The 22652-nt window shown below is 48.3% G+C and overlaps 1 protein-coding gene and 1 long non-coding RNA gene across 5 annotated transcripts in view; one reads left to right on the top strand and one right to left on the bottom strand.

Moving 5' to 3' along the window:
- The window catches only part of LOC142818047 (uncharacterized), a 61125-nt gene extending 57032 nt beyond the window's left edge, over positions 1–4093 (bottom strand). The window contains exon 1 of the long non-coding RNA XR_012895500.1: positions 3822–4093. This is a non-coding gene — a long non-coding RNA (uncharacterized LOC142818047). The remainder of the gene's footprint in view (positions 1–3821) is intronic.
- Positions 1–22652, top strand: part of LOC119174081 (solute carrier family 41 member 1) — a 331108-nt gene that overhangs the window by 91412 nt on the left and 217044 nt on the right. For all 4 annotated transcript variants that reach the window (XM_037424875.2, XM_037424876.2, XM_037424874.2 and 1 more), the window contains exon 2: positions 4100–4788. In XM_037424875.2, the coding sequence (XP_037280772.1) occupies positions 4100–4788 (689 nt within the window). The remainder of the gene's footprint in view (positions 1–4099; positions 4789–22652) is intronic.

Raw genomic sequence — 22652 nt, 5'->3', positions numbered from 1 at the left:
TTGTTAAAGGGACTGGCGTAGCCGGTGCAGATACGGAGGGCTACGACGCTTGTGTGGCCTATTGATGTCGAAAATATTAAGATAATGAAACAAAATACTGCGAAGCGCTTCAGTTTGGGAAGATATAGGAGCTCATCGAATTTGTTCAGGAATTTCAACCCTCCTATCTTCTTTAAGATGCAGTGAGAGTACGTGAGCCTCCACTGAAGTGCGACCGCCTTGTCCGGGATCGAACCCGCGACTTTCAGGTCAGCAGCCTAGCACCACGGAAGACCCTTTTAACCAAGCGTTGACGTCACACGATGACGTCATCACCTGACTTCTTGACGATGTCGCCACAAATTTAGAGAATTTCTGACGTCAACAGTCATCAGTCACGTGATGATTTTTCATTAGCACTGGTGTTGACGCCTACGCCGCGGGACTCTCACGCCAGCGGTCACTTTTGGCGCCTGATGAGGCATCTAAGGCTCTCACCCTATAATATCCTGCGGGCGCAGTGGAACTTTAAATGGTTGGCGACTAACTTGATGCGGCATTAGGGGCCGCAGCCGCCAAGGTGGCCTTCGTCGTCCGCTGTAAAAAAAGTTTACTACCACCTAGACAGCTCCGGGTTACGTGACCTGACCATGAACTTCCGATGGAATCATACCTCCGCCATGAATTTTGAATGAGGGGCAAGGTTCGGCATGGCGTTGCACACGTAACGCTATTGTGCCAGTGGCGGTGATTGGTTGTGACCGGGCTACAGGGTGCCGGCAACCTATAGTATACTTGCCGGAGCGGTGTTCTCGCTGTTCCGACATGAACGCAGTTGACACTTTTCACATAAGTGTGCTTTTTAGGTACCAAATATGCTGTAATTGTCCGCATTTCGTTATGTAGTGAATTACCCTTATGATTTAATTCATCACTTGCGAAGTAGTGAGCTAACAAACACGCGTTTGTAAGGCGACAAACTAGCACAAATGAAGACAAATTATGGCTGAAACTTTTGTAATGGTTGGGAACTTTTAAGCCACCTACTTGTTACGCTATTCATATTGTGTGATGCCTGGTTTTGTTGTACTCTGTAGCGCTGCCCCGCCACGGTGGTCTAGTGGCTAAGGTACTCGGCTGCTGACCCGCAGGTCGCTGGTTCAAATGCCGGCTGCGGCGGCTGCATTTTCGATGGAAGCGAAAATGCTCTAGACCCGTGTGCTCAGATATTGGCGCACATTAAAGAACCCCAGGTGGTCGAAATTTCCGGAGCCCTCCACTACGGCGTCTCTCATAATCGTGTGGTGTAGTGTTTTGAGACGTTAAATCTAACATATCAATCGATCATCGCTCATGCACTGAAAAATGTCATGCAGTGGGTTCTAAATTGTGACGTCGTATACCATTTCTAGTAAAACCACTTGCGAAAAAATATTGGCTGCACCTCGTCAACTTTTACACTGTTGTATGCAGTAAATGTCGACACGTGAGTTCGTCCGAATGAAAGTACGACTGTAGAGCGCTGCTCTCAAGCTCTGGTTCAGCGACGTCGCCAGCCTTCACGATACAACGAACGGAAGAGAGCGAAGTCTGCCTCGCTTTGTTTCCTCCGTCGCGCACACAGGCCTCGCAATCGGAGCAAGGGTTGGCGCTGCGGCCGGCTTTGCTTGTAACGGGGTGCTTCGCTTGGGTCGTGACGCCTCGAGTGCGCAGACTGGTGTGCGAACCACTCGAGTGCGGGCCCTTCCCGAGCCAATATATAAATACACTGCATTGCTACGACAGTGGATAGCCAAAACTACAAACTCATTTGTCTCAACACGAAGCGGCACTAATAACTCGCATTACACGTTATTGTAATCGGCGGCGATTTTTTTCGTGGCCGAGCACGGGTGCCTCTATTGCGTGTCACCTTATAATTCTGGTGTGTTGATTTGCTGTTAGCATTTGAGTTTGCATACAAACCAGGTGTCTTAGACTTTAGTCACAGATATTCTCAGTATCTGAAGTAGCATATCGCTTGTTCTAAGTTTTTTACAGAAGAGCACCATGAATTCAATTTCAGAACCTATTTTCTAGACAACTAGTTCGCCTACAAGCTTTTGCACAATCCTGGGTGCTTTCTTCCCTTCTTCGTCCCCTGAATAATAACAGCGCCATTTAACTAATATTGCATAAACATTCCTTCGGTAATAACTACCTCGTACTGCCATGGCTGAATGAGAGAGGTGGTGATTCACAATGCTTGAAATGCGAGCTTGTTAACAAAAGCGCAGACACAAGCGTACGAAGACAAGCACGTTGCACGATGTGCTTGTCGTGGTAAGCTTGTGGCCTCGTTTCGTTAACTTGCTCGCATTTAATATGTAGCTCCTAATTTATTTGTCTTACTTATTTAGAGTAGACTGGCTTTACTACGTTTCATTGCTCGGTGGAGCCTTCACATCCTTTCATCGACCTAATCTTGAATACGATAGCTTCTTCTTTGAGCTTCATACAGGCCGTATACTGGAAAAAAATATCCGAATGTAATTCATCTATATATACGCTTACCTATATTATGTTATAATCATTCATTTCTAATCATTTCCAATTGTCTGTTTACAAACAAAGTCTTTGTAAGTACTCCTGCTACAGCAGTGTTACGGTCCATAAAGCTAAAGTTGGTGTTTTCTGACACTTCGAGAATACATAGAAGGTCACGAATTGCCATGAGATCAAACCTACAGGTGTGTCTATGTACACCCGACTAGACTCCTAGAATTACGTGTACAGCAGATAACAGCGTACAACTGGAGAAACAAAGTGTCATATATTTAAATGTGGCACATATAGTACATACAAATGGCGAAATTATACAAAAACAGTGTCATAAAATGAAACTCAATAATCAAATGACTACAAACTTTATTTCGCCTGCCTGGTATATAGTACTTAAATTTCTGATCTTCGTAAAGCTAATTTAGCTAACATGCTATACAAAGACAGAAAGGGGAAGATGGAATTTCGCGATGGGAAATTCGTGAACGGGGACATGTGGCACCTCTATTTATTTATTTACTTATTCCTTTATTCATTGGTTTATTCTTTCATTCATTCATTCATTTATTTATTGCTGCATTTGAAAGGTCATTTTTTTCGGCTAAAACGTCGGGTCGAACACGCACACGCCGTTTACAATGCTGTCATGTAATATGCAATTGTCACTTCATTCTAAATAGCCGTACTTACTTGCACATTGAAACTACAGTTATTCATTCCGACTATGCAGTATGGTAGTAGGACCTGTCACCGTTCTGTAAACAGAATTTCGTCTTCTTGCGCCTGTACATTGTAACGCAATGGCCTGCATCTGCCTTTCAGGCAGCCTATTCGACTTCTTTAGGTCCAAGTGATCCTTCATCTCACAGCACATTATGCGTGACGGAGTAGCCAACACAACGCTTTTCACGTAACCAGGGCCAGCACAACTCGCGTATCACAAAATATTTCACTGCTTTTTTATTGTTGCGGAAGCAATTTCCGTGATGGAATTCAGGTGTAATGAATGAATGAATGAATGAATGAATGAATGAATGAATGAATGAATGAATGAAAGCATTGGTAGTCGTAGTTCATAAACATTCAATTACGTGAAACTTCTGACGTTTGCTTGCATTTATATGTCACCTTCGTGAGATGTTGCATTCCTTAAGATGACGTTGAAGTCACGTGTATGAATAGAATGAGGTTTTATCACTACTCTACTAAAGTTTTAACGAATGTTCCACTCGAGCACAATATGTGAAAAGTGCATACAGCATCTGCAGAGCCAGTAACACATGTGTTAGATCATTACTTACTTATTGGTAGACTTTCCTGTGTAGTAGAAGACTCGCTCCGCGCAATGGAATGACGTCGCTGCGACCGTACGACATCAATTCGTGACACGTGAGAGCGCTCAGAGATGTCGCCGCCAATGGAGTGGCAAGAGTTTCGTCATGTCGTTTGCGCATCAATCATCGCCGCGCACGAGGCGAGCACTCTCTTTTCGGAAGACGCTCTGCCAAGCGTCAGACGTGGGCATTGTTAGCTAGCGCAGTCGGGGCGAGCAAACCAATGCGGCTTTTTTTTGCTGCAGGAACCCGGGGGGCTGAGCAAGGCACACTGAATGCAGACATGAACAACCGCAACGGCGTCATGGCGGAGTACAAGCACGAATCTCGGAGAGCGTCGCATGACGCCTCTCACGAAAACGTCGCCTTCTGCAATGGCCACACCCGAAAGGACCGCTCACCTGAAGTGGTGAAACCACAACAACAGGTCTACAGTAACAGCATGTCGTGCCATGCACCGGAAGGCGGCTCGAGGAGGGCAAGCGTCGTATGCTACAGGGACGGCGAAGAATGCGTCTTCCGGAAAGGAATCTGCTACTCGGAGAACTGCGCAGCGCTAACCGACGAGAACCTGAACGAGTCCAGCGCAGCGCGTCTAAAGCCGGAGGATGACTGCTCTGCCAGGAAAAAGCGCTCCTTAGTGGCGTCGTCCAGCGAAGAGTCTTTACTCAGCATTTTCAAGCAAGCGGCTGTGCCGTTCTTCCTGGGCGGACTCGGCACGGTGTTTGCGGGACTTATTCTCGACACGGTTCAGTTCTGGCCTCCATTCGAGCACGTCACAGAGCTGTTCATCGTGGTGCCTCCGCTTCTAGGCCTCAAAGGCAACCTGGAGATGACGCTAGCGGCAAGGCTGTCGACGCAAGCCAACCTGGGTAACATGGACTCTCCAAGGAAAGTGTGGCACATTGCGGTTGGCAACATGGCACTCGTTCAGGTTAGCTACCACTTCTTTTTATTTATATGCGCTTAAATGCTACCTCAGCTCTCTAATCTACCTCCGCTTCATGCGATGAAACGCAAGCCGAGCCAGAAATGACTTGAAGATCACACCTCACAGTAAAGTCTGACTCGCAACGTTAATACCTAAAAGTGAGAGCTCTTCTGTGGCTGACGTACGAATCTGGCCAACTTTATGGCAATGCTCCATACGGCAAAAGTATTCTGGAGTCTATTAGACAATGCCATGTTGGCACGTTGATGGCTTAGCTGCCCCATTAATTTGTCACAGCAAATAAGACAGTGGTTTTGAACCATTTTCGTCGGAACCACTACAGCTGCTTTTAATCACGAACACTGATACAATGATGGCTGATAATGAACTCTTCTTTGTAATAGCGCACTACAAGAACACATCTGGATTCACCAAGCTGGACATCTGGGCACGTTGGTAATCCATGATTAGAACCGGTAAACGCCCACAAAAACGAGGAAACAAAAAACGAGGAAACAACGAACTTCACACACACACGCACACACACACACACGCACACTCACACACGCACACACGCACACACACGCACACACACGGTCAAACACACGCACAAACACACGCACACACATGCACACACACGCAAACGCAAACACACACGCACACACAAGTGACACACACACACGCACCCACACACACGCACACACACGCACACGCACGCACAGGCACACACACACACACACACACACACTCGCACACACACATGCACACACACACAAGCACACACACAAGCACACACACAAGCACACACACAAGCACACACACACAAACACACACACGCACACACGCACACACACGCACACATGCACACACACACACGCACACACGCACACACACGCACACATGCACACACACAAACACACACACGCACGCACACACACACACGCGCGCACACACACACACGCACGCACGCACGCACACACACACACACGCACACACACACAAACACAAAAGCACACACACGCATACACACAAACACGCACACACACACACGCACACACACGCACACACACGCTCAAACACACGCACAAACACACGCACACACACACAAACGCAAACACACACGCACACACACACGCACACACAAGTGGCACACACACACGCACACACACACGCACACACACGCACACGCACGCACAGGCACACACACACACACTTGCACACACACAAGCACACACACACAAACACACACACGCACACACGCACACACACGCACACATGCACACACACAAACACACACACACGCACACACACACGCGCACACACACACACGCACACAAACACACACACACACACAAACACACAAGCACACAAACACACACACACACGCACACACGCACACACACGCACACACACGCACACACGCACACACACACACACACACACACGCACACACACACACACACACGCACACGCACACGCACGCACACATGCACACACACACACACGCACACACACGCACACATCAGCACTGCTCCTCACCTTTTAGTCTGGTTGTTATATTGTGGTATGCGGTTACACTGAAGTATCAGCCGGTGCCAACTCGCCCAAGTGTTTGTCCTATAGTGCTCATATAGGAAAGTGTCCGAATACACCTAGTGTTGTTTTTTCCTGAAACAACTTCAACATGTTTGCGTCTAAGTTTCATTAGCGAAATAGGTATGTAGTCTGTGAACAATTTGATGGAGTGATCGGAGGCCCTTCAGAAGTATTACTTCGTTACACCAATGTAAGCTTAGCGAGCAGAATCAATTTGGGCGGTCGTTTTGAACACAAAATGTTTATGCTAGGGTTCCCACTACTTTGTGACGTATTTCCGTCACGAATATGACGTTATGAAATATTTAATAACAGATTGGAAGGGAAAAAACGAGAAGGAGAAGTTCGCAGCGGGGCGTCGAACCAGCGACCTCGCACACCTCAGCGCAAAACGATAACCACTAAGCCGTAAGCCATGGGTCATGCGTCCCTCATGTATGTATGTATGTATGTATGTATGTATGTATGTATGTATGTATGTATGTATGTATGTATGTATGTATGTATGTATGTATGTATTGTTACGTTTGAAAGAGACTGGTAGACGTTGAAAGGGGCCGTTTATTAGGTCGTGAGGGGCAGTCCAGAAGCAGCCAACTGGTTAAAGATCCTCCTGATCCTCTTCTTCTTTTCTCGCCCTCGGCGACAAGTGCGTTCACCGTATACGCTTCTTTGTCTTCGTGCATGTGCGCAACATTCCTCTCCGCGCAGACGAAGACCGCCGGACGAGTCAGTCGAGTTGTCGTGGCGTGTACAGTTTCAGACGGGCAACATAAACCACTTGAGTTTTAGCAGCTCGTCGACCACTCGCCGAGAGACGAGCTATTACATAGTTGACCTCTGTAAGTCTGTCGACAATGACAAAAGGTCTATCGTAAGTGGCCAAAAACTTTTGGCATAACCCGCGCTTGCTCATCGGAGTCCACAACCACACCAGATCACCACGGCGATAAATCACTGGTCGATGCTGAATGTCATAGCGTGCCTTCGCTTTGTCTTGCGATGCCAATGTGCGTAGTCGAGCTATGCGACGTGCCTCTTCGGCGAGGCAGAGAATCTCGGCGACAGGGACGTTGTCGTGATCACAAAAAGGTAATACTGGGTCGATTGTGTGCCGGGGCGAACGTGCATAAAGGAAAAAGAAAGGGCTCTAACCTGTAATCTCATGCCTCGCGGTGTTGAACGCGTAAGTAGTGAACGGGAGTACGTCATCCCAATTCTTATGTCGCAGGAGACATACATAGACAACATGTTGATAATGGTGTGGTTGGTACGCTCCGTCAGCCCATTAGTTTGGGGGTGGTATGGTGTCGAGTGACGCAGGCGGGATTCACATAAACGGAGTAGCTCCTCCACGACATCCGCTGTGAATTATCGTCCACAATCGCTGATAATCAGTCGAGGTGTTGCGTGTCGGAGGATGACGTACTGTAACAAAAACGAAGAGACTTCACAGGCAGTTGCGGAGGGGACGGCCGCCGTCTCGCAGTAGCGTGTGTGGTAGTCGACGCAAGCAATTATCCATCGGTTGCCCTTAGCCGATTTTGGAAAGGGACCCAGAAAGTCAATCTCCACTTGTTCGAAAGGTGCGCTTGGAGTAGCCATCGGCTGTAGAAGACGAGCTGGACCAGTTGATGGACGTTTGTGACGCTGACATCGCATGCAACTTGCCACATAACTCTCAACAGACTTTTGCATACCAGGCCAATAAAAGCGCTCTTTAGTCCGGTGAAGTGTCCGCGCCAAACCTAAATGTCCAGATGTAGGGTCGTCGTGCATGACACTCATAATAACTGTTCGCAGGCTCTCCGGGACCACTAGAAGGAAACGCGTGCCACTGCTGGAGAGGTTCCTTTTGAACAACAGTCTATCACGCATACAGAAACGGCGTGCACTAGTGGGAGCGGATGCAGCGGTGGATTGTGGTGCTAGTTTAGCTTCCTTCCGCTGTTCTGCTCTGAAACTGGGATAGTCCGGGAACGTAGGCGACACAGACGCTACAAGCTGGTGAAGGTCATCGGATTCACAGTCCGTTGTGCTAAGTGGCATACGTGAAAGACAGTCCACGTCAGCATGTCGACGACCATTCTTGTAAGTGACGGTAAAACGGTATTCTTGTAGCCGGAGTGCCCAGCGCGCAAGGCGGCCACAAGGGTCACGAAGGTTGACAAGCCAACACAACGAGTGGTGGTCGGTTACGACTGTGAATGGGCGTCCTTACAGGTAAGACCTAAACCGCCGAATTGAAAATAATACCGCTAGGTATTCTTGTTCCGTAACAGTGTAGTTTTGTTCCGGCCTGCTTAGGGAGCGACGTTCGTATGCGATGACGTGTTTGAGGTCGCCGTTACGTTGTACTAGGACGGCTCCAATACCTATGCCGCTAGCATCCGTATGAAGCTCTGTCGGAGCAGAAGGACTGAAATGCTGAAGGACGGGTTGTGACGTATGCAAAAACTTCAATTGACGGAATGAAGAATCGCACTCCGGAGTCCACTCAAAGGAATTGTCTCTTCGTAAGAGGCATGTGAGAGGATACGCAACGTCGGCAAACTTTGGAATAAAGTGGCGGAAGTACGAACAATGCCCCAGGAAACTACGAAGCTCCTTGACGGAACGCGGCGCAATGAACGCCCGAACTGCTGCTGTCTTCTTGGGGTCAGGGCGGATGCCATCCTTGTCAACGAGATGCCCAAGCACAAGCGTCTGGCGGTCTCTGACGTGGCACTTCTTTGGGTTTAAAATTAGGCCAGCATTTCGGATGCAGTTCAAAACAGTATCCAGACGAGAGTTGTGTTCACTGAACGCGCAGCCAAAGATGACGACGTCGTCGAGGTAGCACATGCATATGTTCCACTTCAAGCCACGCAGAATGGTGTCCATAAACCTCTCGAACTTTGCTGGTGCATTGCACAGTCCAAATGGCATCACGTTGAATTCAAAGAGCCAATCAGGGGTTACAAATGCAGTTTTTTCCTTATCCTCTGGGCGCATCGGAATTTGCCAATAACTGGATCATAAGTCTACGGAGGAAAAATAAGAGTCCGAATGTAAGCAGTCTGTTGCGTCCTCTATACGGGGCAGCGGGTATACATCCTTTTTAGTCACGGCATTCAGTCGGCGATAGTCGACGCAAAATCTCCAAGATTCATCTTTCTTCTTAACAAGGATTACCGGTGCTGCCCACGGACTGGCTGACTCTTGTACCACTCCCTTTTGCATCATTTCCTGCACTTGGTCGTTGATAATTGGTCTTTCTGACGGGGAAACACGATATGGTTTTTGGCGAATCGGACTTTCCGCGCCAGTGTTGATGGCATGGCGCGTTCGAGACAGAGGGATAAAGATTACTTTGCCCTTCTGCGCAAAGTCAAATACCGAAACGTGCTTCAACAGCTCATTCATTAAAGTTCAGCGCTCGCTTGAGCTAAGCGACTTATTTATCGTTGCCATAAGCGCCCGTCCAAATTATGACAACCAGTTCTGTCACGTTCTTCCGGCACGTCTATGAGCTCGACCACTGATAAGGTCGCGTGTTTTTTGCTCACCTAAGCTAATTTCAAACCATTGGGTAGTGTCACGGGCCCAGAGGAACAGTTTACAGTCCTGAGGCCAGTTCGTCCACCATCTATCGACACCACCCAATGAGGAACCAACACGTTCTTCTTCACGCAGTTTATGTGCATTGGTTCTACGCTCGCATCGAAGCTGTCAGAATCCGCGCCGCGACAAACAACAGGAACACGTACGGTAGACAACGCAGGTATGAACGTATTGCCACAGATACACAGCGTAGTTTAATCATTCGCTGGAGTTTCCAGAAGTTCTGACGGCATCTGGCCACTCACAAAGACTTTCCCCGTGTGACAGTCTACAGTGGCACCACATTCTCGCAGAAAGTCTATGCCGAGAAGGACATCATGTGTCGACCGAGGAATAATCGCAAACTCTGTCGTTATCATAAGGCCTCCCAAAAATACTTCAGCACTACAGACACCAATAGGGTGCAACGGCTCTCCACTCACTCCACCGAATGCCGAAGTTTCATCCCAGGTAAAAACAACTTTCCACCCTAACACGTCTTTAGAGGAAGCACTCATCGTGTAAATCGTTGCACCTGTGTCCACCAAGGCCATTACAGGCACATAATGCACAAAAGTACGCTCTTTGTTTCTAAACATACACACAGGAGGTATTTTTGTCAGTACCACGTTTCCAGCGACCTCACCCCTATTGGCGCGCTGGCTAGTTTTCCGGTGGTGAAGAGGGCACTTTGCGACGCAGCGGTGAAGGAGAACGATGAGCACGAGGTCGCGGTGGGGGCGTTAAACTCCTGTCAGATGACGGGGAGTGGTTGCGGAAGTTTCTGGGCCAATAGTTGTCATCAGGTGGTATGTGGGCCGGCCACCAGACACCATGAGGCTGTTCGAAGGGTCGTGAAAAGTCGGATGGTTGGTGATAGTGAGGAGTCACTTGACGGTTGCAAAATCGCGATATGTGGCCTGGCACACCGCAGGAATAGCACACCGGCCGAGGTCAAAACGTTGGTCGCTCGTCGTTGAATTGAGCGTGATCACTTGTTCTTGTGTAACAGATGTACTGGTCAAGTACGTCGTAACGAGACGTCGGGTGTCGAGGAGGCATGCGCTGAGAGCGTTGGGCATACCGCGACACGGGAAATCTGGTTGTCATCCTTGACTGTGGGGCTGGGCTGTACTCCACAGTTGCCACGCTCATCGCCGGTTGCCATGGGGTTAAATGAGGCACATCCATAGCCTCACGTGGCAGACACAACTCGCGATGGTCAGCTGTCGAACACGACATTTTTCGGTGGGACAGTTCCTCACGAACAATCTGTCGAATGGTAGAAAAAAGGTCGAGGCCAGGATTCGTGTCCACACTGGCAACAGTTGTAACGTTAGCCAGCCGACCAACCTTGGGCGCAATTCGATGCATCTTGAGCGTTTCAATCGTTCGGCAATGCTGAATGACGTCGGACACAGAACTGAGGCTTTCTTTTCCAATTAGAAAATTATACACGTCCTCAGCAACCCCTTTGAGCAGATGCCCAACTTTGTCCTCTTCTGACATGGTAGCACAGACAACCTCGCACAGCCTTAACACTTCTTCTATGTAAGTGGTGCATGTCTCACCTGGTAGCTGTGCCCGTTGCGACAGTGTTTGCTCAGCCCGCTTCTTTCTAGCAACCGAGTCGCCGAAACACGCCCTGAGCTTTTCAACAAAAAGATCCCACGTCGTGAGTGCGTCCTCGTGGTTCTCATACCATACCAGTGCGGTGTCGGTCAGGGGGAACACTACGTTGGCTAGCATAGCGGCTGCATCCCAACCATTGGACTTGCCCACACGTTTGTACTTGGTGAGCCAGGCGTCGACGTCTTCTTCGGCTTTACCTCCGAAGAGTGGTGGAACTCGGTAGTACGGAAGCGGGCCAGACGGATCCGTCCTGGGAACGTCTGCTTCTTCGGGCATGTCGAAGTCACTCACGGCAGATGGTGGGAGACCAGCAAGTCGACGGCTTCGTCGAACCTGTGGCAGTGAGCGTTCCGTAGTTGAAGCGCTTACCCAGCTCCTCCACCACTCTGTTACGTTTGAAAGAGACTGATAGGCGTTGAAAGGGGCCATTTATTAGGTCGTGAGGGGCAGCTCAGAAGCGGCCGACTGGTTAAAGATCCTCCTGATCCTCTTCCTTTCTCGCTCTCGGCGACAAGTTCGTTCACCGTATACGCTTCTTTGTCTTCGTGCATGTGCGCAACAATATGTATGTATGTATGTATGTATGTATGTATGTATGTATGTATGTATGTATGTATGTATGTATGTATGTATGTATGTATGTATGTATGTATGTATGTATGTATGTATGTATGTATGTATGTATGTATGTATGTATGTATGTATGTATGTATGTATGTATGTATGTATGTATGTAGTAGTAATAGTAGTGGTAGTAGTAGTAGTAGTAGTAGTAGTAGTAGTAGTAGTAGTAGTAGTAGTAGTAGTCATAGCAGTAGGTAGCCACTTCTAGTTTAGGCCCTGAAATGTCCGCTGGATGGCGGTACTTGTATATCTTGAATATATTGCCACGTTCCATTTCTCAAGTTTTGTTATTGCCCCAAAACACTACACAATTCTCAGCGCGAAACGCGCGTGCAGTTTTCGAGAAGCTTCCGGACTTCAGTAGGTCATTTCGATAAGATCACGCCCACTCTGCGAACTGTAGAGATTATTCTGGAACTTACGCTACCGCAAGCGATAACGCTAGAACACTCGATGGCAAGAGTATAAATGCCGACGCACTTCGTCGCTTGTGAGTAGTTGATCGACGGCCGACGCTCCGTTGGCCACTTACCTGGCGCCGGGATTCCCGCGACCAAGCACGCTGCCAGTCGTCGGCCCCATCGTATCGAGCATCAAGCGAACCCCTGGACAACCCCCCGGCTCTGTCCAGGCCTTCATCGTGAGCCAACGCCCGGGCACCCCAGCGCAAGCCGTGGGAGCCAGGGCCAGGACGAAAGTGTGATGGCTTTCGTAGCGCCACCGCCGAAAGCTCATTGCTTTAACTTCGGCGCTCCAAAGGGGAGCACCGTCAACGACATCATAGATGCCCTCGAAGCGGTAACCGGCCCAGCCGGTATCAAGTCCCTCCATCACATGGGAGGTGCAAAGTTCGGCACCGCAGCCGCAAACGTCCATGCAGCCACCAAGCTGAAGAGCCGGGGTGCCATTCTCTTGAACGGCGAATCAGTTCCACTAGTCAGCGTAGGTCCTGAAATAGTCCACGTCACAGTCTTCCGGGTACCGCTGTGGGTAAGCGACGCTGCCCTAGCGACTGCTCTCTCCGCCTACGGCAACGTGCAACATATCCACGAGCCAGTGTTCAAGGACCGCCCTGGGGTTGGCACAGGTGTCCGTGTGGCGTGAGTGGAAATGAAAAGCCAAATACCGAACTTTCTGACAGTCCAAGGCTACAATGTCATGTGCGACTACCGGGGTGTCAAGAGAGTGTGCTCTAAGTGCAGGAATGCTGTACATATCGCCAAAAATTGTGCCACGCCCCTTTGCACGCGCTGCAACGTGTTTGAACATGCCAGAAAGGGATGCGCAGAACCGTGCTCGGGCAGCCATGCAACAGCTGACTGCGTACGTCCGAAGTCCTTCGCAGCGGCTGCAGCAGCGGCAACCGAAGAACAAGCGTGCACCGACCTCACGCCCGCATTGCAAGATGATTATCCGGCACTCGAGCCTGCGAGCGACACTGGCGCCCATGCTGAACCACAAGACGCAGGGGACCTGCCTCACCTGTATGAGAAAGCCTCGTCAACCCTTCACACCCGTCGGAGACCAGCGACTTCTCGCCGGACGCCTATGAAAAACACAGCTCATCCAAAGCCGAAGCCCGAGTGCCCGTACTTCGCAGAGACCACGAGAGCTACAGCTCTGACACAGTCGACACCACCAGTAGCTCCGAGACGCCGAGAGCTTCGATGGGACGCGGCACCCGAATGACGGGACGTGCAGACGCTCCGATCACCGGCCCAGCCAAGACCACAGCAGTGATTATGCCACCGACAACGACGAGCGCCCGCGCTAGCAAGTACTCGGCTCAGACCCGCAAACTGAGCCTGTCAAACCCCGTTTCCCAGATTACAGGTGCGGCCGCCAGTGCGAGTGTCGGTGCCAGCGCCATGGAAATAGACCGCTCAGCCACCAAACGAGCCCACCCACCGACCACGGACTCTGAGGGCTCTACGGACAGTAGTAAGCCCCAAACACTCGCTAATGCTCTGACGACGTCGGAGCATTTCTCTCTTTAGTTTTGTTCACTCGTTGAGCGCTCGCCCCACCCCCTGCAAGGGGTTTCTCTCAAGTTTGCGCGCACTCCCCCTATTTTTAAAATGGCTACGGTGCATTTTCTCTCTCTAAACGACAGGGGTTTCAGACGCCAAGATAAGCAGAGAGAAGTCATGCACTTCGCAAGGTCACGTCATGTCGATATCCTCGAAGAGCACACTGTGTTTATGGTTTTGACGGCCGCACACTAGCAGTAGACTTTGACCTTCACGGCAGACGAGTAAGGGCGCTCGTAATATATGCCCCAACTCAACGTGGGGGCACGGCCGACTTTTTCAATTCACTCGACTCATTTATGTTTGACAGTTACCCCACTTTCTTAGTTGGAGATTTCAACTGTGTTGAGGACACCGACAGAGATGCACGTGGACGCAGACAATATAGCGGAGTTAGCGCATTGCGACAACTCATCCGCGATTTCAAGCTCAGGGATGCGTGGGTCGACACTCACGGGAATAACTTCGTTGCAACCTGGCAACGGGGTCCCAAAATGATCAGGCTAGATCGCTACTGTTTTCCTGAAGTGCTAGCCACACATGTCCAAAGCTGCGAAGTCCTACATTTCCCACCGGACGCTCCATGCATTACAGACCACTTTCCAGTGTCTGTAAAACTTTTCTTTGAACAATCCACTACATTTAGAAACCATTGGAAAATGGACACCACACTGGTGTACGACCCGGAAAGCGTAGCATTACTGCGCAATGCACTAGAGCAAGCATGCAAAAGGCCGCCTGAACCCCGTAACTTGGACGCGTTGAAACACAGTTGGCGCACCGAGCTTATCAAAGCGGGGCGCAAAAGGAAAGCGCGCCTGACGACAGAGATAAACGACACGCTACGAAAAGCGCGCATTGTACGCAGAAGTGAGACGCTGACGTTCGCAATGCACGACTGTCTCGATCAGTTAAAGGCGCGGTACGAACTTTTGCTACGTCTTAGTTCGCGCACGGCTGCACAGTCTTTTATCAACGGACGACCAGTTTCAGATCCAGCTGTTCTTCGAAGTGTTCGCAACGGCTCCTTGGGTGAACAAATGCATGTTCCTTTCGTTCAGTTGCCGAACGGCGAACAGTCTACAAGAGCAGAAGACATAATGAGGGTCTTTGAAACACATTTTTTAGAATCTTTTCAGGGCGGAGAACGCGAGCGACGTGAACTACACCACCATAGTTAACGAGTTTTCCGAGAGAATTTCCCGCGTACCGGAGGAGCTCCGCGATGGTCTGTGCAGCCCAGTGACGCTGGATGAATTACGCATGATGCTTCAGCGCTTGAGCACAACCGCCGCCGCCGGCCCTGACGGGATACCTTTGAGTTTCTACAAAACTTTCCTTGAAACAATACAAGCCCACCTTTTGACAATGCTAAATGGCCTTCTTGCTGACGGAATCAGACCGAATACGTTTCAAAGAGCAGAGTTATACTCTTTCTTAAATCAAGGGAGAGCCGTCTGATCCAAAAGCGTGGAGGACCATTTCCCTACTTAACTCGGACAATAAGATATTGACAGCCATCCTTGCAAACCGCATAACAATCATTCTACCGGAAATAATGAGCGACATACAAACATTCTGTGTCCCAGGTCGTACGATCTATACCTCGCTTGCGCTGACTCGCGATTTATTCACGTACGCTACAAGAACACAAAGATCTGGCGTTTTTGTTTCCTTGGATCAGGAAAAAGCTTTTGATCGCGTAGAATGCACCTATCTTTTCGCTGTGCTTGAGAGTTATGGCTTCCCAGCACATTTACCCGACACCCTCCGTTTACTCTACGCAGACTTAGAAACGTCATTAGTAGTGAATGGCTATACATCTGAACCCATTGCAGTAAGCAGGGGCATTCGACAAGGCTGTCCCCTCTCCGCAATTCTCTTTGTATTATGCATAGATCCATTATTGAAACAAATCCAGAAATGTACTTCGATACGTTGTTTCCCTCTTCCAGGCTTGGGCGAAGTGAAAGTAGCGGCATACGCCGATGACATCTCGTTGTTTATTCGGAACATAGATAGCTAGAGAGCCTTTCTGCGAATATTCCACACGTATATTTACCTGTCGGGAGCACGTCTTAATCCCGGAAAAAGCAAGGCATTGTGCTTTGGGATGCACATCGAAGAGTTCCCTGATGGCGCCCAAATCGTCCAAGGCGTTAAAGTCTTAGGTGTAACTTTCCTTTCGACTGGTGAGGTAGCCCGCACCACATGGAAAGAAATTCAACACAAAGTGGACAGACGCAGTGAAGTCGCCAGAACGTTTCAACTACCTTTTACTGAAAGAGCTTATTTAATTAAACCCAGCATAACAGCGCCACTGCTTTATGTAGCCAGAATTGCATGACCACCTCGACGGGTTTTGCTAAGAGTGGCTACTGCGTGCGGCTCCTTTTTCTGGGATGGCCACACCGAAGCTGTTGCCAGAGTCTTGGTCCACCTACCAGTAAAATGGGGAGGGCTCAGTGTACCCAACCTTGATGTAATGTGCCACATGTTGGCTCTCAAAAACACCTGGGCACTCTTAGAGAACTCATCGTATCGAGGCAGGCAACTTGTAGTGTATCTGCTTGGAACCTCTAGAAGACTTTTTGGTTTAGCAAACGACACAGGACCAGCTGCTGAGCAGCCACCAGCGTAATACACACATGTTATAAAATCTTTGCAACAATGGCGAAACAATTTTCCTGCAGTTCAAGAACTCATGAAAATGTCCCCCACCGACGTGAGCGAATTAATAGCATTTAAAAGCCTCTCTGAAGAACAACGTCGGAAATGCCGGGCGAAAAGACGCTGGACTCTTACAAACACGTCTCTCCCCTCCGAGGTCCGTGACCTAAATTGGCTCAGGGAATGGGGGGCTTTACCAACGGCCTACCGCCTTGCGGTGTGGGGCGTGGCGCCCTCCGCCACATGCCCGCAATGCGGTCGCGTCGAAACACTGAACCATGTCTTCCATGAATGTATAGTAGCGCGCACCTTTTGGCGCATGGTTATCAGGATGTTCCAAACAAGTATGCAGTGGAAGTCTAGCCACAGGGATAACTTTGTCGTACTCTTAATGGCTATCGGAGCCTTCGTCTTATGGAAACGAAGGGGACTGGCCTGCCTGAGGGGACGCCCCCAGAGAGCCATGTTTCCCCTACGAAATCAGCTAAGAAACATAATGCTTATGCATCTCAACGCAGAACTAGTCATGCTGGGAGAGGAGGCTTTCCTCCGACGGTGGTCTACGCGATTTATTATCGTAAAAAACAACAGAGTGTCCATGCCTTTCCTCCCTTATTGAGGAGGTGGGCTAGAGCTTGTACCACTGTGGCATTACAGTGTGTATTTTTCTTTTCTTCTTTAGAAACATGTATTTTTGTGCAATATTGTTCTTGAGTGCAAGAGCAAATTGTCCTCACAGGTGAATGCAATATATCACGCTACACTGTGAATGACCTCCCTTTGTTTGTTCATATAGCCTTACTGTTCATTTAAGTTTAATCATCTCGATGTCATAAATGTCCTGTCTTTGTTGTACAATTTTTGCATTGTACATCACTGCATACCCTATAAGTTCTTTCGCTGTATATAAAAGCTTGCATTGTACATACACATTGTTCACCAATGTCCATTTTTATGTGTGCACATAAGCTGTGTAAGATATATCCGGAAATAAAATTCTCTTAAACGCTATCTGTGCAAGACTGCTACTGTGATCGGACTTTCCGTTTGCCGGGTACAGGTTCGCCCAAATAAACTGTTAAATCCCAACACAAAGTATCTTGTCTTCGGCCACGTCATGACCCCGGGACAATATGACGAAAAGGTGCGAGATGGTGGTACTTGGAGTGCTCACTAGATGGGCGGACGGACACGTGGACGGAGAGACAAAGAAGCAGACGCGCGGACGGACGAATCCACAGACAGACTGATGCACGGATGGATTAAAGCACAGATGTAAGGACGAAAGAACGGACGTACAGACGGATGGGCGGACGCATGGACGGACGCATGGACGGACGCATGGACGGCTGCGCGGACGGTTGTACGAATGGACGCATGAACACACATATGGACAGACGAATGAAGGCACCGATGCATGGACGGGCGGACGGACGAACACATGGACGTACGGACGGTCGCATGGACGGGTGGACGGCAGAAGCAAGAACGAGCGAACGGAGGAAGCACGACGGATTGACGGACGCTTCGCCCCACTGATCATCATTCTCTCCGTGAATATGCTTTGATTTCTTTAATTTGGTAATGCAATCAATATTGTTGTTTCATTGTAAACCAATGTAGTATTTACGATGTTATGTGGTTTATATCATATTTTTTTCTAAATGATTTATAGCTGCTTCGAATACCATTCATCAATCTGTTAGAATGCGCACTGGTACTTTCGTTCTGCCACTCATTCATTTTCATGGTGCTATGATTTTCGTATCTGAAATCAAACTAACCCTGATATTTTACGGGCAACCTGATACTCATCATTAGACTTAATTGAAAAGTTCGCTCGCGGAAAACTGGAAAAGCAGCGTGACATTTTGTCAGGTTCTACACTGTAGCAGCTTCACAAAAAAGAAAAACGGTGGGAAGGGGAAGATGGAAGCTTGCGATGAAACACCCGTAAACAGGGTTACGGATTCTACTTCACTCGAAACAGTGAGACTTTAATCGAAAGTGTGAACTACGCGAAGCTTTAATTCAGCAGGGAATACCCTTGCCGTTTAGTCGAGGATGTCGTTAAAGGAATTGATACGTTGAATCACAAGGATCTGGTAAGCGTAAAAAAAAAACAATCGGTTTTCGGACAAACGGTATTATTTCTTGTTCTAGCAAACTCAACATCAGCCCAGAGTGTTTCCTATATCTTTAAATGAAAATGAAAAGTGAAAACGTTTCAGCAGCCCTTAACCTTTTCATTACCATGCACGTCGGGTAGTCTTCAGGCAGTTGAGTGATCTAGTAGTACTCGCTTTTAGTCAGTTTTTTTGTCAAGACCTTTCAGTGTCATTACAGGTTCTCCCCCTTCTTTCTTTCTTTCTTTCGCACACCTTTCCGAAGTACATGGGAGCCGATCAGAGTGTTTTCTATATGATTTCCATGCATCCCTTTCCTCTACCTTTTTCTCTGTTCTGGGGTAGTAGTCTCCATGATCCGTAATTTTATTTGCAACGAGGATTCGGATACTTTGGGTGGTCGGCCTTGCAAAGAAGCCTGATCGAAGGTTTGTGCACACGTGTCTATAGTACACATTTTCACAGGCACTCATTCCCGTGGCTACATCATACGTAAGGACTATTTCAAATGCAACATCACCTGCCAAATCTTATGGTGGGTTGTTTTGTTGGTTAATACAGAAGCCAGATAAGCTAAAACGCTGTTTAGACATCGCCTTAAATATACGCATATTTCTGCTGCTTTTTACAATTTTCTGTCATAAACAACTCGTTAAAAATGCAGCGCAGGAAGCATTTAACCTGTTTTTATTGTTACCAAGAAAGAGAGCATCGAGAGCACAGTCTAATTTATGCATTTGGTGTGATAACCTTCGGCATCAAGCAAAGCGGTGGCGGGCTTTGTCTGCTAAACGGTTAATTTCCTACGTGATTATCATGAATGCATAATACCGGAATGCATATATTTTTTCATCGTGCTCTCTTCGTATACAATATTTTTCCTCGTGAATCCCTGTTTATGTCATAACAAGAAATTATAGAATCCTCAAGCTTTGTCTTAAGGCTCAGAACGTGGCAGCATAATAGCGCTACATTGCCTTCTCAATATCCATAACCTCGCTTTAGTTATCGCCCTAACCATGCCATAAGGAAGGAGGAGGAGGAACAGAAGAATTGAAAGACAGGGAGGTCAACCAGACGCACGTCCGGTTTGCTACTCTGCACTGGGGGAAGGGGTGAGGGGATTAAAAAAGAAGAGAGAGAAAAGTGAAGGCCAACGTGTGTGTAGATGTGACCTTGTCCATTGCACGCTTATAAGCGGTCGCGTAGTCCGCTCGTCTTTAGAAAACTTAGCAATGCCCGCGTCGCTTTGCTGGCCAGCGACGCGTAGAGCTATGAGCCAAGGATCTTCTCTTCGGAAAAAGGTCCACTGTCTAGTGTCTCTAACGTTTCGCGTAACAAGTTGCGTTCGCTGGCAAAACGTTCACATGAACACAGTAGATGTTCTATTGTCTCGTCAGTGTCGCACGATTCACATCGGGAGCTATCCGCCATTCCTATGCGAAAGGAGTACGCCTTTGTAAAGGCTACTCCTAACCACAGGCGGCACAGTAAAGTTGCATCCTGGCGGGAGAGGTCCGATAGAACTTGAAGCTTTCTCGATGGGTCCAATTTGTGTAGGCGGCGGTTCCTGACACTGGGGTCACTCAGCCAAGTTTCCGACATGGTGTTTAGCGAACGAGTGAAGGCCCCTTGCAGCGTCGGTTCTCGACAATGGAATCGGGGTTGTCTGGGCGTCCGCGTGGGCGGATCGGGCAGCATTATCAGCAAGGTCATTACCGACAATACCACAATGTCCCGGTAACCACTGGAACACCACGTCATGTCCTTTCGATAAAACTTCGTGAATCACTTCTCTTATTTCATTCACTAGTTGTTGATACTCCCTTTGTCGTAAAGCTGATTGTAAGCTCTGAAGGGATGCCCTGGAGTCGCAGAACACAGCCCATTTTTGAGGTTGGGCTTCCGCGATATAAAGTATAGCAGCACGTAAGGCGGCAAGATCCGCTGCTGTGGATGTTGTCCTATGCGACAGTTTGAACATTATCGTGACCTGGTAAGGAAACGAATGGTTGTGCGTGTAATGTTGGCCATTTCAAAGTAGTACCCGCTACAGGTACAGTCTTTAAGTGCCCACAAGGCCATAATCATTCATACCGTGAATCAGTGAAGTGCCCGACGTTCATGAGGCAAACCTATACAAATGTGTTCACTCTTTCTGTTGGTCATGATGGTCATCATGTCTCAGTGCTTTGTAATAGGTGGGCCTTCAAGACACGCACTAGTAGTGCAATTCACAAGTTTTGACAACTGGCGCAATTCTACGCTTCAACCACGCAATATTACATGTTTTCGGAAAACTTTAATTCCACTACATGTCAATCATATGTAGTCCATAATTGGGCAGCGCACAAAAGGAAACACACAAGAAAAAGATACCGGACAGGCACTCGCCAGTTTATTGCTTGTTTTTCGCTCTCTCCTTTTTATCAAAACGACCAGCGCTTGTGCTGTATCTTTCTCTTGTGTGTTTCTTCCTGTGCGCTGCCAAATTATGGATAAGTTCCAACTCGCCCACCTTTCAGTTCATATATAGTGTTTTCCCAAAGTATATTTCAAGATATATCGTGATTCTATCATGACTGCCGTAAAACATCTGCTTGCCACGCAGGCGGCATTGCTTAGGTCCTCTCTTGAATCCGAATTTCCTTTATTATTTTTTATTTGCACGTTTCTTCATCATTCATTTGGTCATGGGCAGAATGGTGACGTTTCGCCCACAACCAACGACGCCATCACCGATGCCGATGCTGGGAGTTCTGTGAAACGAGCTCTTTAACGCTATTATAATAATTTTGGCCCATGCATTTCTTGCTGTCGCGTGGTATCTATAATGGCTGGCACCAGTTTTACATGTGCACTGCTGCTCTTTTTACATAGAAAGCTGCTATGAGACTACTACAACAAACGTTGCGACACCGTAGTTGTCTGCCTCCGCAGTATTCGTAAGCGCTATCGCGCCAAATAAGCAAAAAATAGGAAGCCTTAAAAATGGAACAATGTTCAAATCCAGGCACTCTCGGTGGCAGCCCAGTGTTCTACCACAAAGCCATGTTGGTGTTTCAAAACCCTTACGCAAGAAAACCTTATGTAGGCTTCATGTCGGGAAGTAACCACGTAAACATATGTGATATACCGAAGAATAAAAGTAAAGTAACAACCAGGCGTCTCAATCCGCATCGTGTAACAAGGCGTCAAACAGTGCGAATCGCATAACGAGTGGGTTGTTGAATGCTCCAGAGAGAAATAAAAAGGAAGCGACAGGGAGGTTAACCTAGAAGAACTGCTTCGCTACCCTGTACAGGGGTGGGGAAATAAGGTTTAGGAAGAGGATAGAGATAGAAAGACATAAAATAAATTATGAAAAACATTCACATGCACAAACATGCAGGGCGTTCCGATCACAGTCGTTTGCATAGGCCGGATGAACGCGGGAAGCGCAGGAGCGCCTTCACAGCCTTCTTTTGCGACATAAAGTCCAGTCGATAGCGCATCAGAGTTGTTAGAAAAAGCAAAGCCTTCATTCTTAATCGTCATCAGCCACAGCATCGACAAAGTGCGCATACTATCAATACGCTACAAGTGTCTTATCCGCAGAATGCCAAGT

This window comes from Rhipicephalus microplus, chromosome 5 (assembly GCF_043290135.1).
Source record: "Rhipicephalus microplus isolate Deutch F79 chromosome 5, USDA_Rmic, whole genome shotgun sequence".
In the NCBI taxonomy this organism is placed as follows: Eukaryota; Metazoa; Arthropoda; class Arachnida; order Ixodida; family Ixodidae; genus Rhipicephalus; species Rhipicephalus microplus.
This window is presented reverse-complemented; position numbering and strand designations above follow the sequence as displayed.